A 13,764-nucleotide genomic window follows, 5' to 3' on the forward strand; every position below is an offset into this window, starting at 1 on the left:
CTGAGTCTTTAATACCAACATGTTTCAAGCAGACCATCATAGTCCCTGTGAGCAAGAACACCAAGGTAACCTTAGTCCTGTATTGGCGCTTTGCCTGTTTGATGGTTCGTCTAAGGGTGTAGCGGGATTTCTTACAAGCGTCCGGGTTTGAGTCCTGCTCCTTGAAGGCAGCAGCTCTACCCTTTAGCTCAGTGCGGATGTTGCCTGTAATCCATGGCTTCTGGTTGGGGTATGTTCGTACAGTCACAGTGGGGACAATGTCAACGATGCACTTATTGATGAAGCCAGTGACTGATGTGGTGTAAGAATCCCGGAACATATTCCAGTCTGTGCAAAACAGTCCTGTAGCTTAGCATCTGCTTCATCTGTCAATTTACTTATTGACAGAGTCACTGGTGCTTCCTGCTTTATTTTTTGCTTGTAAACAGGAATCAGGAGGATAGAATTATGGTCAGATTTGCCAAATGGAGGGCAAGGGAGAGCTTTGTATGTGTCTCTGTGTGTGGAGTAAAGGTGGCCTAGAGTGTTTTACCCCCTCTGGTTGCACATTTAACATGCTGGTAGAAATGAGGTAAAACGGATTAGAGTTTCCCTGCATTAAAGTCTCCGGCCACTAGGAGCGCCGCCTCTGGATGAGTGTTTTCCTGTTTGCTTATGGCCTTACACAGCTCATTGAGTGCGGTCTTAGTGCCAGCATGCGTGTGTAGTGCCTTCAGAAAGTAACTCAAACCCCTTGACTACATTCTGTTGTGTTACAGCCTGAGGTCATAATGTATTAACATTGTTTTTTTCTCACCCATCTACACACAATAACTTATATTGAGAAAGTGAAAACATGTTTTTAGTAGTTTTTCTTGGCCATTCATGTTTTTAGAAATGTTTGAAAATTGATTGAAAATGAAATACAGAAATATCTAATTAACATAAGTACTTATACACCTGAATCAATACTTGATAGAATAACCTTTGGCAGCGATTAGAGCTGTGAGTGTTTCTGGGTAAGCCTCTAAGAGCTTTCCACACCTGGATTGTGCAACATTTTCCCATTGTTGTTTTCAAAATTCTTCAAGCTCTGTCAAATTGGTGACCATTGCTAGACAGCCATTTTCAAGTCTTGCCATAGATTTTCAAGTAGATTTAAGTCAAAACTGTAACTCGGCCACTCAGGAACACTCACTGTCTTCTTGGTAAGCAACTCCAGTGTAGATTTGGCCTTGTGTTTTAGGTTATTGTCCTGCTGAAAGGTGAATTCATCTCCCAGTGTCTGGTGGAAAGCAGGATTTTGCCCGGGCTTACCTCAATTCCATTTATTTTTTATCCTGGAAAACTCCCCAGTCCTTAACAATTACAAGCATACCCATAACATGATGCAGCCACCACTATGCTTGGAAATATGGAGAGTGGTACTCAGTAATGTGTTCTGTTGGATTTGCTCCAAACATAACACTTTGTATTCAGGGGAAAAAGTTAATTGCTTTGCCAAATTTTTTGCAGTATGACTTTAGTGACTTGTTGCAAACACAAGGCATGTTTTGGAATATATTTATTCTGTACAGGCTTCCTTCTTTTCACTCTGTCAATTAGGTTAGTATTGTGGAGTAATTTGTGTAGGCCAGTGACAAAATAATCAAAATGTAATAAATTTTAAATGTAATCTATAACACAACAAAATGTGGTAAAAGTCAAGGGGTGGGAATACCTTCTAAAAGCACTGTACATCATTATCTCCTCTGACTCTGATGCCCTGCGGTACCTCTAGAAGCCCTGACGTACCACTAGAAGCCCTGACGTACCACTAGAAGCCCCGCCGTACCCCTAGAAGCCCCGCCGTACCCCTAGAAGCCCCGCCGTACCCCTAGAAGCCCCGCCGTATCCCTAGAAGCCCCGCCGTACCCCTAGAAGCCCCGCCGTACCCCTAGAAGCCCCGCCGTACCCCTAGAAGCCCCGCCGTGTCTCTAAAAAGCCCCGCCGTGTCTCTAAAAAGCCCTGCCGTGTCTCTAAAAAGCCCCGCCATACCTCTAGAAGCCCTGCCGTATCCCTAGAAGCCCCGCCGTACCCCTAGAAGCCCTGCCGTACCCCTAGAAGCCCTGCCGTATCCCTAGAAGCCCCGCCGTACCCCTAGAAGCCCCGCCGTATCTCTAGAAGCCCCGCCGTACCTCTAGAAGCCCTGCGGTACCTCTAGAAGCCCAGCCGTACCTCTAGAACCCCTAGAAGCCCCGGCGTACCCCTAGAAGCCCTGCGGTACCTCTAGAAGCCCTGCCATTCCTCTAGAAGCCCTGCCATTCCTCTAGAAGCCCTGCGGTACCCCTAGAAGCCCCGCCATACCCCTAGAAGCCCTGCGGTACCTCTAGAAGCCCCGCCGTACCTCTAGAACCTCTAGAAGCCCTGCCGTACCTCTAGAAGCCCCGCCGTACCTCTAGAAGCCATGCCGTACCTCTAGAAGCCCCGCCGTACCCCTAGAAGCCCCGCCGTACCCCTAGAAGCCCTGCGGTACCCCGAGAAGCCCTGCCATTCCTCTAGAAGCCCTGCGGTACCCCTAGAAGCCCCGCCGTACCCCTAGAAACCCCGCCATTCCTCTAGAAGCCATGCCGTACCTCCACTCCTCCTGGGGTGTCTCAAACACCTCCCCTCCGATGACCTCGTTGTCTGGGTTGAGACAGATGCGGATCATGAGCTCCATAGCCTGATCTCCCCACTCGTTGTCCCGCCGGGCCTTGTTCAGATGGAACAGAGCCTCACTCACCCTGTACACATGCCTGGAGGGAGGAGAGGTCGATTTTTTAACCATATCTTATTCTGTCAGCCAGGGGTTCTATACAGATAGAAACTAGACACTCATTATAGAGCTAGAGACTAGACACTAACTATACAGCTAGACTAGACACTCACTATACAGCTAGACTAGACACTCACTATACAGCTAGAGACTAGACACTCACTATACAGCTAGAGACTAGACACTCACTATACAGCTAGTTCTATACAGCTAGAGACTAGACACTCACTATACAGCTAGACTAGACACTCACTACATTTACATTTACATTTAAGTCATTTAGCAGACGCTCTTATCCAGAGCGACTTACAAATTGGTGCATTCACCTATAATATCCAGTAGAACAAACACTTTACAATAGTGCTTATCCCAGGTATCCACTTTACAATAGTATCCTATCCCAGGTATTCCTTAAAGAGGTGGGGTTTCAGGTGTCTCCGGAAGGTGGTGATTGACTCCGCTGTCCTGGCATCGTGAGGGAGATTGTTCCACCATTGGGGTGCCAGAGCGGCAAACAGTTTTGACTGGGCTGAGCGGGAACTGTGCTTCCTCAGAGGTAGGGAGGCGAGCAGGCCAGAGGTGGATGAACGCAGTGCCCTTGTTTGGGTGTAGGGCCTGATCAGAGCCTGAAGGTACGGAGGTGCCGTTCCCCTCACAGCTCCGTAGGCAAGCACCATGGTCTTGTAGCGGATGCGAGCTTCAACTGGAAGCCAGTGGAGAGAGCGGAGGAGCGGGGTGACGTGAGAGAACTTGGGAAGGTTGAACACCAGACGGGCTGCGGCGTTCTGGATGAGTTGTAGGGGTTTGATGGCACAGGCAGGGAGCCCAGCCAACAGCGAGTTGCAGTAATCCAGACGGGAGATGACAAGGGCCTGGATTAGGACCTGCGCCGCTTCCTGTGTGAGGCAGGGTCGTACTCTGCGAATGTTGTAGAGCATGAACCTACAGGATCGGGTCACCGCCTTGATGTTAGTGGAGAATGACAGGGTGTTGTCCAGGATCACGCCAAGGTTCTTAGCACTCTGGGAGGAGGACACAAGGGAGTTGTCAACCGTGATGGCGAGATCATGGAACGGGCAGTCCTTCCCCGGGAGGAAGAGCAGCTCCGTCTTGCCGAGGTTCAGCTTGAGGTGGTGATCCGTCATCCACACTGATATGTCTGCCAGACATGCAGAGATGCGATTCGCCACCTGGTTGTCAGAAGGGGGAAAGGAGAAGATTAATTGTGTGTCGTCTGCATAGCAATGATAGGAGAGACCGTGTGAGGATATGACAGAGCCAAGTGACTTGGTGTATAGCGAGAATAGGAGAGGGCCTAGAACAGAGCCCTGGGGGACACCAGTGGTGAGAGCACGTGGTGCGGAGACAGCTTCTCGCCACGCCACCTGGTAGGAGCGACCTGTCAGGTAGGACGCAATCCAAGCGTGGGCCGCGCCGGAGATGCCCAGCTCGGAGAGGGTGGAGAGGAGGATCTGATGGTTCACAGTATCAAAGGCAGCAGATAGGTCTAGAAGGATGAGAGCAGAGGAGAGAGTTAGCTTTAGCAGTGCGGAGAGCCTCCGTGACACAGAGAAGAGCAGTCTCAGTTGAATGCCCAGTCTTGAAACCTGACTGATTAGGATCAAGAAGGTCGTTCTGAGAGAGATAGCAGGAGAGCTGGCCAAGGACGGCACGTTCAAGAGTTTTGGAGAGAAAAGAAAGAAGGGATACTGGTCTGTAGTTGTTGATATCGGAGGGATCGAGTGTAGGTTTTTTTCAGAAGGGGTGCAACTCTCGCTCTCTTGAAGACGGAAGGGACGTAGCCAGCGGTCAAGGATGAGTTGATGAGCGAGGTGAGGTAGGGGAGAAGGTCTCCGGAAATGGTCTGGAGAAGAGAGGAGGGGATAGGGTCAAGTGGGCAGGTTGTTGGGCGGCCGGCCGTCACAAGACGCGAGATTTCATCTGGAGAGAGAGGGGAGAAAGAGGTCAAAGCACAGGGTAGGGCAGTGTGAGCAGGACCAGCGGTGTCGCTTGACTTAGCAAATGAGGATCGGATGTCGTCAACCTTCTTTTCAAAATGGTTGACGAAGTCATCCGCAGTGAGGGAGGAGGGGGGGGGAGGGGGAGGAGGATTCAGGAGGGAGGAGAAGGTAGCAAAAAGCTTCCTAGGGTTAGAGGCAGATGCTTGGAATTTAGAGTGGTAGAAAGTGGCTTTAGCAGCAGAGACAGAAGAGGAAAATGTAGAGAGGAGGGAGTGAAAGGATGCGAGGTCCGCAGGGAGGCGAGTTTTCCTCCATTTCCGCTCGGCTGCCCGGAGCCCTGTTCTGTGAGCTCGCAGTGAGTCGTCGAGCCACGGAGCAGGAGGGGAGGACCGAGCCGGCCTGGAGGATAGGGGACAGAGAAAATCAAAGGATGCAGAGAGGGAGGAGAGGAGGGTTGAGGAGGCAAAATCAGGAGATAGGTTGGAGAAGGTTTGAGCAGAGGGAAGAGATGATAGGATGGAAGAGGAGAGAGTAGCAGGAGAGAGAGAGCGAAGGTTGGGACGGCGCAATACCATCCGAGTAGGGGCAGAGTGAGAAGTTTTTGATGAGAGCGAGAGGGAAAAGGATACAAGGTAGTGGTCGGAGACTTGGAGAGGAGTTGCAATGAGATTAGTGGAAGAACAGCATCTAGTAAATATGAGGTCAAGCGTATTGCCTGCCTTGTGAGTAGGGGGGGAAGGTGAGAGGGTGAGGTCAAAAGAGGAGAGGAGTGGAAAGAAGGAGGCAGAGAGGAATGAGTCGAAGGTAGACGTGGGGAGGTTAAAGTCACCCAGAACTGTGAGAGGTGAGCCATCCTCAGGGAAGGAACTTATCAAGGCGTCAAGCTCATTGATGAACTCTCCAAGGGAACCTGGAGGGCGATAAATGATGAGGATGTTAAGCTTGAAAGGGCTGGTAACTGTGACAGCATGGAATTCAAATGAGGAGATAGACAGATGGGTCAGGGGAGAAAGAGAGAATGTCCACTTGGGAGAGATGAGGATTCCAGTGCCACCACCCCGCTGGCTCGATGCTCTAGGGGTATGCGAGAACACGTGGCCAGACGAGGAGAGAGCAGTAGGAGTAGCAGTGTTATCTGTGGTGATCCATGTTTCCGTCAGCGCCAGGAAGTCTAGGGACTGGAGGGTAGCATAGGCTGAGATGAACTCAGCCTTGTTGGCCGCAGACCGGCAGTTCCAGAGGCTGCCGGAGACCTGGAACTCCACGTGGGTCGTGCGCGCTGGGACCACCAGGTTAGAGTGGCAGCGGCCACGCGGTGTGAAGCGTTTGTATGGCCTGTGCAGAGTGGAGAGAACCGGGATCGACAGACACATAGTTGACAAGCTACAGAAGAGGCTACGCTAATGCAAAGGAGATTGGAATGACAAGTGGACTACACGTCTCGAATGTTCAGAAAGTTAAGCTTACGTTGCAGAAAATCTATTGACTAAAATGACGAAAATGATACAGTACTGCTGGCTGGTGGAGTAGGCTAGCTAGCAGTGGCTGCGTTGTTGACTTTGTTTGACCGTGTAGCTGGCTAGGTGTAGCTGGCTAGGTGACCTCGATAGTTTCAGTACTACACCTTGTCATGATACAAAAGCAACTTTGTGGCTAGCTAGCATAACACTAATCAAGACGTTCCTTTGTAATGTATTTTAGTTTCTACAGTGTTACTAGTTGGCTGGGTTAGGAAAAATGGCGTCGCGGGGGACGGCAATAGCTGGCTAGCTAACCTCGGTAATTACTAAACTACACAATTATCAAGCTATGACAGAGACAACTATGTAGCTAGCTAGCCAACACTGCACTAGTCAAATCGTTCCGTTGTAAAGTATTGGTATCTACAGCGCTGCTAGTCGGTAACGGTTGGCTAGCTGTTGGCTAGCTAGCTAGCAGTGGATTAATGATGACTAGGTGTGTTGACTACGTCTGGTGATGACTAGGTGTGTTGACTACGTCTGGCGTCGCGGCTGGCTACTTACTAATAATTACTCTAAACTACACAATTATCTTAGATGCAAAGACAACTAAGTAGCTGGCTCACTAACACTACACTAGTCAAGTCGTTCCGTTGTAATGTAATAGATAGTGCAGCTAGTCGGTGGAAGTTGGCTGGTTGGCTAGCTAGCAGTGTTGACTAGCTAGCTAGCAGTGATGACTACGTTAGGAGGACGAAGATAGCTAACTTCGATAATTACTCTAAGCTACACGATTATCTTAGATACAAAGACGGCTATGTAGCTAGCTAAGAAAATAAAAGAATTGCTCGGATCAAACAAATCAAACCGTTGTAATGTAGTGAAGTGTAATATTACCTGTGGAGTGAAGCGTAGTGCGACTGCTCGCTCCAAACCGGAAGTGCACTATACAGCTAGAGACTAGACACTCACTATACAGCTAGACTAGACACTCACTATACAGCTAGAGACTAGACACTCACTATACAGCTAGAGACTAGACACTCACTATACAGCTAGACTAGACACTCACTATACAGCTAGACTAGACACTCACTATACAGCTAGAGACTAGACACTCACTATACAGCTAGAGACTAGACACTCACTATACAGCTAGAGACTAGACACTCACTATACAGCTAGTTCTATACAGCTAGAGACTAGACACTCACTATACAGCTAGAAACTAGACACTCACTATACAGCTAGACTAGACACTCACTATACAGCTAGACTAGACACTCACTATACAGCTAGAGACTAGACACTCACTATACAGCTAGACTAGACACTCACTATACAGCTAGACACTAGACACTCACTACACAGCTAGTTCTATACAGCTAGACTAGACACTCACTATACAGCTAGAAACTAGACACTCACTATACAGCTAGAGACTAGACACTCACTATACAGCTAGACTAGACACTCACTATACAGCTAGAGACTAGACACTCACTATACAGCTAGAGACTAGACACTCACTACACAGCTAGAGACTAGACACTCACTATACAGCTAGAGACTAGACACTCACTATACAGCTAGAGACTAGACACTCACTATACAGCTAGACTAGACACTCACTATACAGCTAGACTAGACACTCACTATACAGCTAGACTAGACACTCACTATACAGCTAGACTAGACACTCACTATACAGCTAGACACTAGACACTCACTACACAGCTAGTTCTATACAGCTAGACTAGACACTCACTATACAGCTAGAAACTAGACACTCACTATACAGCTAGAGACTAGACACTCACTATACAGCTAGACTAGACACTCACTATACAGCTAGACACTAGACACTCACTACACAGCTAGTTCTATACAGCTAGACTAGACACTCACTATACAGATAGAAACTAGACACTCACTATACAGCTAGAGACTAGACACTCACTATACAGCTAGACTAGACACTCACTATACAGCTAGAGACTAGACACTCACTATACAGCTAGAGACTAGACACTCACTATACAGCTAGACTAGACACTCACTATACAGCTAGACTAGACACTCACTATACAGCTAGACTAGACACTCACTATACAGCTAGACTAGACACTCACTATACAGCTAGAGACTAGACACTCACTATACAGCTAGACTAGACACTCACTATACAGCTAGACTAGACACTCACTATACAGCTAGACTAGACACTCACTATACAGCTAGACTAGACACTCACTATACAGCTAGACTAGACACTCACTATACAGCTAGACTAGACACTCACTATACAGCTAGAGACTAGACACTCACTATACAGCTAGACTAGACACTCACTATACAGCTAGAGACTAGACACTCACTATACAGCTAGACTAGACACTCACTATACAGCTAGACTAGACACTCACTATACAGCTAGACTAGACACTCACTATACAGCTAGACTAGACACTCACTATACAGCTAGAGACTAGACACTCACTATACAGCTAGAGACTAGACACTCACTATACAGCTAGAGACTAGACACTCACTATACAGCTAGACTAGACACTCACTATACAGCTAGACTAGACACTCACTATACAGCTAGACTAGACACTCACTATACAGCTAGACTAGACACTCACTATACAGCTAGACTAGACACTCACTATACAGCTAGACTAGACACTCACTATACAGCTAGACTAGACACTCACTATACAGCTAGAGACTAGACACTCACTATACAGCTAGAGACTAGACACTCACTATACAGCTAGACTAGACACTCACTATACAGCTAGAGACTAGACACTCACTATACAGCTAGAGACTAGACACTCACTATACAGCTAGACTAGACACTCACTATACAGCTAGAGACTAGACACTCACTATACAGCTAGACTAGACACTCACTATACAGCTAGACTAGACACTCACTATACAGCTAGTTCTATACAGCTAGTTCTATACAGCTAGTTCTATACAGCTATAATGAAAAGTAGAAGAGAGAAAGGACATCTGTGTCGTATTCCTCTTCCTTATAACTTTTGGATATTAGACTCTCACCAGTAGTAAAGGCCTTTACAGTAGTAGTTGTATTGGACTCTCACCAGTAGTAAAGGCCTTTACAGTAGTAGTTGTATTAGACTCTCACCAGTAGTAAAGGCCTTTACAGTAGTAGTTGTATTGGACTCTCACCAGTAGTAAAGGCCTTTACAGTAGTAGTTGTATTAGACACCAGTAGTAAAGGCCTTTACAGTAGTAGTTGTATTGGACTCTCACCAGTAGTAAAGGCCTTTACAGTAGTAGTTGTATTAGACACCAGTAGTAAAGGCCTTTACAGTAGTAGTTGTATTAGACACCAGTAGTAAAGGCCTTTACAGTAGTAGTTGTATTGGACTCTCACCAGTAGCAAAGGCCTTTACAGTAGTAGTTGTATTAGACACCAGTAGTAAAGGCCTTTACAGTAGTAGTTGTATTAGACACCAGTAGCAAAGGCCTTTACAGTAGTAGTTGTATTAGACACCAGTAGTAAAGGCCTTTACAGTAGTAGTTGTATTAGACACCAGTAGTAAAGGCCTTTACAGTAGTAGTTGTATTGGACTCTCACCAGTAGTAAAGGCCTTTACAGTAGTAGTTGTATTGGACTCTCACCAGTAGTAAAGGCCTTTACAGTAGTTATATCCAGGCTCAGTGGTAGCTCCGTGGTCGTGGAGCTCACAGGCTTGAAACAAGGCCAGGGCGTCATCCAGTCTGGCTGACCGTCTCAGCACCTGGATACACTTGGCCAGGAACACGTAGTTATCTATGGGACAGTACCAACACCATTACACAGCAGTATAGACTATATGTACATTGAATTCAAGGTCTAGGTCTGGAAGCCACTGCTTTTTAAATTCATCCCCTCTAATCAGGGACTGATTTAGACCTGGGACACCAGGTGGATGATCACCCTCTAATCAGGGACTGATTTAGACCTGGGACACCAGGTGGGTGATTCCCCCTCTAATCAGGGACTGATTTAGACCTGGGACACCAGGTGGGTGATTCCCCTCTGAACAGGGACTGATTTAGACCTGGGACACCAGGTGGATGACTCCCCCTCTAATCAGGGACTGATTTAGACCTGGGACACCAGGTGGGTGATTCCCCTCTAATCAGGGACTGATTTAGACCTGGGACACCAGGTGGGTGATCACCCTCTAATCAGGGACTGATTTTTAAAAAAAAAAAATTATTTCACCTTTATTTAACCAGGTAGGCAAGTTGAGAACAAGTTCTCATTTACAATTGCGACCTGGCCAAGATAAAGCAAAGCAGTTCGACAACATACAAAAACACAGAGTTACACATGGAGTAAAACAACATACAATCAATGATGCAGTAGAAAAAAAAATAAGACTATATACAATGTGAGCAAATGATGTGAGATAAGGGAGGTGAAGGCAAAAAAATGCCATGGTGGCAAAGTAAATAAAGTATGGCAAGAAAAACACTGGAATGGTAGATTTGTAGTTTGAAGAAAGTTAAAAGTTAAAATATAAATAATATGATGCAAAGGAGCAAAATAAATAAAATAAATAAATACAGTAGGGGAAGAGGTAGTTGTTTGGGTTAAATTATAGATGGGCTATGTACAGGTGCAGTGATCTGTGAGCTGCTCTGACAGCTGGTGCTTAAAGCTAGTGAGGGAGATAAGTGTTTCCAGTTTCAGAGATTTTTGTAATTCGTTCCAATCATTGGCAGCAGAGAACTGGAAGGAGAGGCGGCCAAAGGAGGAATTGGCTTTGGGGGTGACCAGAGAGATATACCTGCTGGAGCGCGTGCTACAGGTGGGTGCTGCTATGGTGACCAGTGAGCGGAGATAAGGGGGGACTTTACCTAGCAGGGTCTTGTAGATGACCTGGAGCCAATGTGTTTGGCGACGATTATGAAGTGAAGGCCAGCCAACAAGAGCATACAGGTCGCAGTGGTGGGTTGTATATGGGGCTTTGGTGACAAAACGGATGGCACTGTGATAGACTGCATCCAGCTTGTTGAGTAGGGTATTGGAGGCTATTTTGTAAATGACATCGCCGAAGTCGAGGATTGGTAGGATGGTCAGTTTTACGAGGGTATGTTTGGCAGCATGAGTGAAGGATGCTTTGTTGCGAAATAGGAAGCCAATTCTAGATTTCACTTTGGATTGGAGATGATTGATGTGAGTCTGGAAGGAGAGTTTACAGTCTAACCAGACACCTAGGTATTTGTAGTTGTCCACAAATTCTAAGTTAGAACCGTCCAGAGAAGTTATGCTGGATGGGCGGGCAGGTGCAGGCAGCGATCGGTTGAAGAGCATGCATTTAGTTTTACTTGTGTTTAGGAGCAGTTGGAGACCACGGAAGGAGAGTTGAATGGCATTGAAGCTCGTCTGGAGGGTTGTTAACACAGTGTCCAAAGAAGGGCCAGAAGTATACAGAATGGTGTCGTCTGCGTAGAGGTGGATCAGAGATTCACCAGCAGCAAGAGCGACATCATTTATGTATACAGAGAAAAGAGTTGGCCCAAGAATTGAACCCTGTGGTACCCCCATAGAGACTGCCAGAGGTCCAGACAGTAGGCCCTCCGATTTGACACACTGAACTCTGTCAGAGAAGTAGTTGGTGAACCAGGCGACGCAATCGTTTGAGAAACCAAGGCTACTAAGTCTGCCGATGAGGATGTGGTGATTAACAGAGTCAAAAGCTTTGGCCAGGTCAATGAATACGGCAGCACAGTATTGTTTCTTATCGATGGCGGTTACGATGTCATTTAGGACCTTGAGCGTGGCTGAGGTGCACCCATGACCAGCTCTGAAACCAGATTGCATAGCGGAGAGGGTGCGGTGGGATTCGAAATAGTCGGTAATCTGTTTGTTGACTTGGCTTTCGAAGACCTTAGAAAGGCAGGGTAGGATGGATATAGGTCTGTAGCAATTTGGGTCAAGAGTGTCACCTTTGAAGAGGGGGATGACAGCAGCTGCTTTCCAATCTATGGGAATCTCAGACGACTGATTTGTAGGGGTCCAGATTTTGCAGCTCTTTCAGAACATCAGCTGAATGGATTTGGGAGAAGGAGAAATGGGGGAGGCTTGGGCGAGTAGCTGTGGGGGGTGCAGTGCTGTTGAATGCAGTAGGGGTAGTTAGGTGGAAAGCATGGCCAGCCGTAGAAAAATGCTTATTGAAAAATTTAGACCTGGGACACCAGGTGGGTGATCACCCTCTAATCAGTGACTGATTTAGACCTGGGACACCAGGTGGGTGATCACCCTCTAATCAGGGACTGATTTAGACCTGGGACACCAGGTTGGTGCAAATAATTATCAGGTAGAACAGAAAAACAGCTGTAATCTGGACCTCGTAGGGTAAGATTTGAATACCCCCTGGGTAAGGTACCCAGACAGGATCCCAGACAGGATCCCAGACAGGATCCAAATAAACACCATGAGTCCTAATAACGGTAGTATGTTTAAAATATAACATGTTCCTGGGCATCATGTACCTGGGCATCTGTCCATCAGTCCAAGGTATATCTCCACAGACTCATCAAACTTCTCCTCCTTCAACTTGATATCTCCGTACACCTTCAGGCAGACACAGGAACATGACGATTATGTCAACCTTCCCAGTGTGCTCTAGCACGTACAAATAGGAGAGAGGACTAAACCATTATGGCCTCTGGGGGATGTTATATAGAGGACTAAACCATTGTGGCCTCTGGGGGATGTTATATAGAGGACTAAACCATTATGGCCCCTGTGGGATGTTATATAGAGGACTAAACCATTATGGCCCCTGGGGGATGTTATATAGAGGACTAAACCATTATGGCGTCAGGGGGATGTTATACAGAGGAGAGAGGACTAAACCATTATGGGCTCTGGGGGATGTTATATAGAGGAGAGAGGACTAAACCATTATGGGCTCTGGGGGATGTTATATAGAGGACTAAACCATTATGGCCCCTGGGGGATGTTATATAGAGGACTAAACCATTATGACCTCTGGGGGATGTTATACAGAGGAGAGAGGACTAAACCATTATGGCCCCTGGGGGATGTTATATAGAGGAGAGAGGACTAAACCATTATGGGCTCTGGGGGATGTTATATAGAGGACTAAACCATTATGGCCCCTGGGGGATGTTATATAGAGGAGAGAGGACTAAACCATTATGGCCTCTGGGGGATGTTATATAGAGGACTAAACCATTATGACCTCTGGGGGATGTTATATAGAGGAGAGAGGACTAAACCATTGTGGCGTCAGGGGGATGTTATATAGAGGAGAGAGGACTAAACCATTGTGGCCTCTGGGGGATGTTATATAGAGGAGAGAGGACTAAACCATTATGGGCTCTGGGGGATGTTATATAGAGGACTAAACCATTATGGCCTCTGGGGGATGTTATATAGAGGAGAGAGGACTAAACCATTGTAGCTTCTGGGGGATGTTATATAGAGGAGAGAGGACTAAACCATTGTTGCCACAAAGTTGCCACAAAGTTGGAAGCACAGAATTGTCTAGAATGTCATTGTATG

General features: G+C 47.0%; 1 protein-coding gene across 1 annotated transcript in view; it reads right to left on the reverse strand.

Annotated features, from left to right (window-relative positions):
- The window catches only part of LOC115195245 (tetratricopeptide repeat protein 21B), a 64,406-nt gene that overhangs the window by 9,334 nt on the left and 41,308 nt on the right, over positions 1-13,764 (reverse strand). The window contains exons 30-32 of the mRNA XM_029755021.1: positions 12,726-12,807; positions 9,861-10,011; positions 2,595-2,756 (exon numbers count right to left, since the gene is read on the reverse strand). Coding sequence (XP_029610881.1) covers positions 2,595-2,756; positions 9,861-10,011; positions 12,726-12,807 — 395 coding nt within the window. The remainder of the gene's footprint in view (positions 1-2,594; positions 2,757-9,860; positions 10,012-12,725; positions 12,808-13,764) is intronic.

Source organism: Salmo trutta, chromosome 6 (genome assembly GCF_901001165.1).
Source record: "Salmo trutta chromosome 6, fSalTru1.1, whole genome shotgun sequence".
Taxonomy (NCBI): domain Eukaryota; kingdom Metazoa; phylum Chordata; class Actinopteri; order Salmoniformes; family Salmonidae; genus Salmo; species Salmo trutta.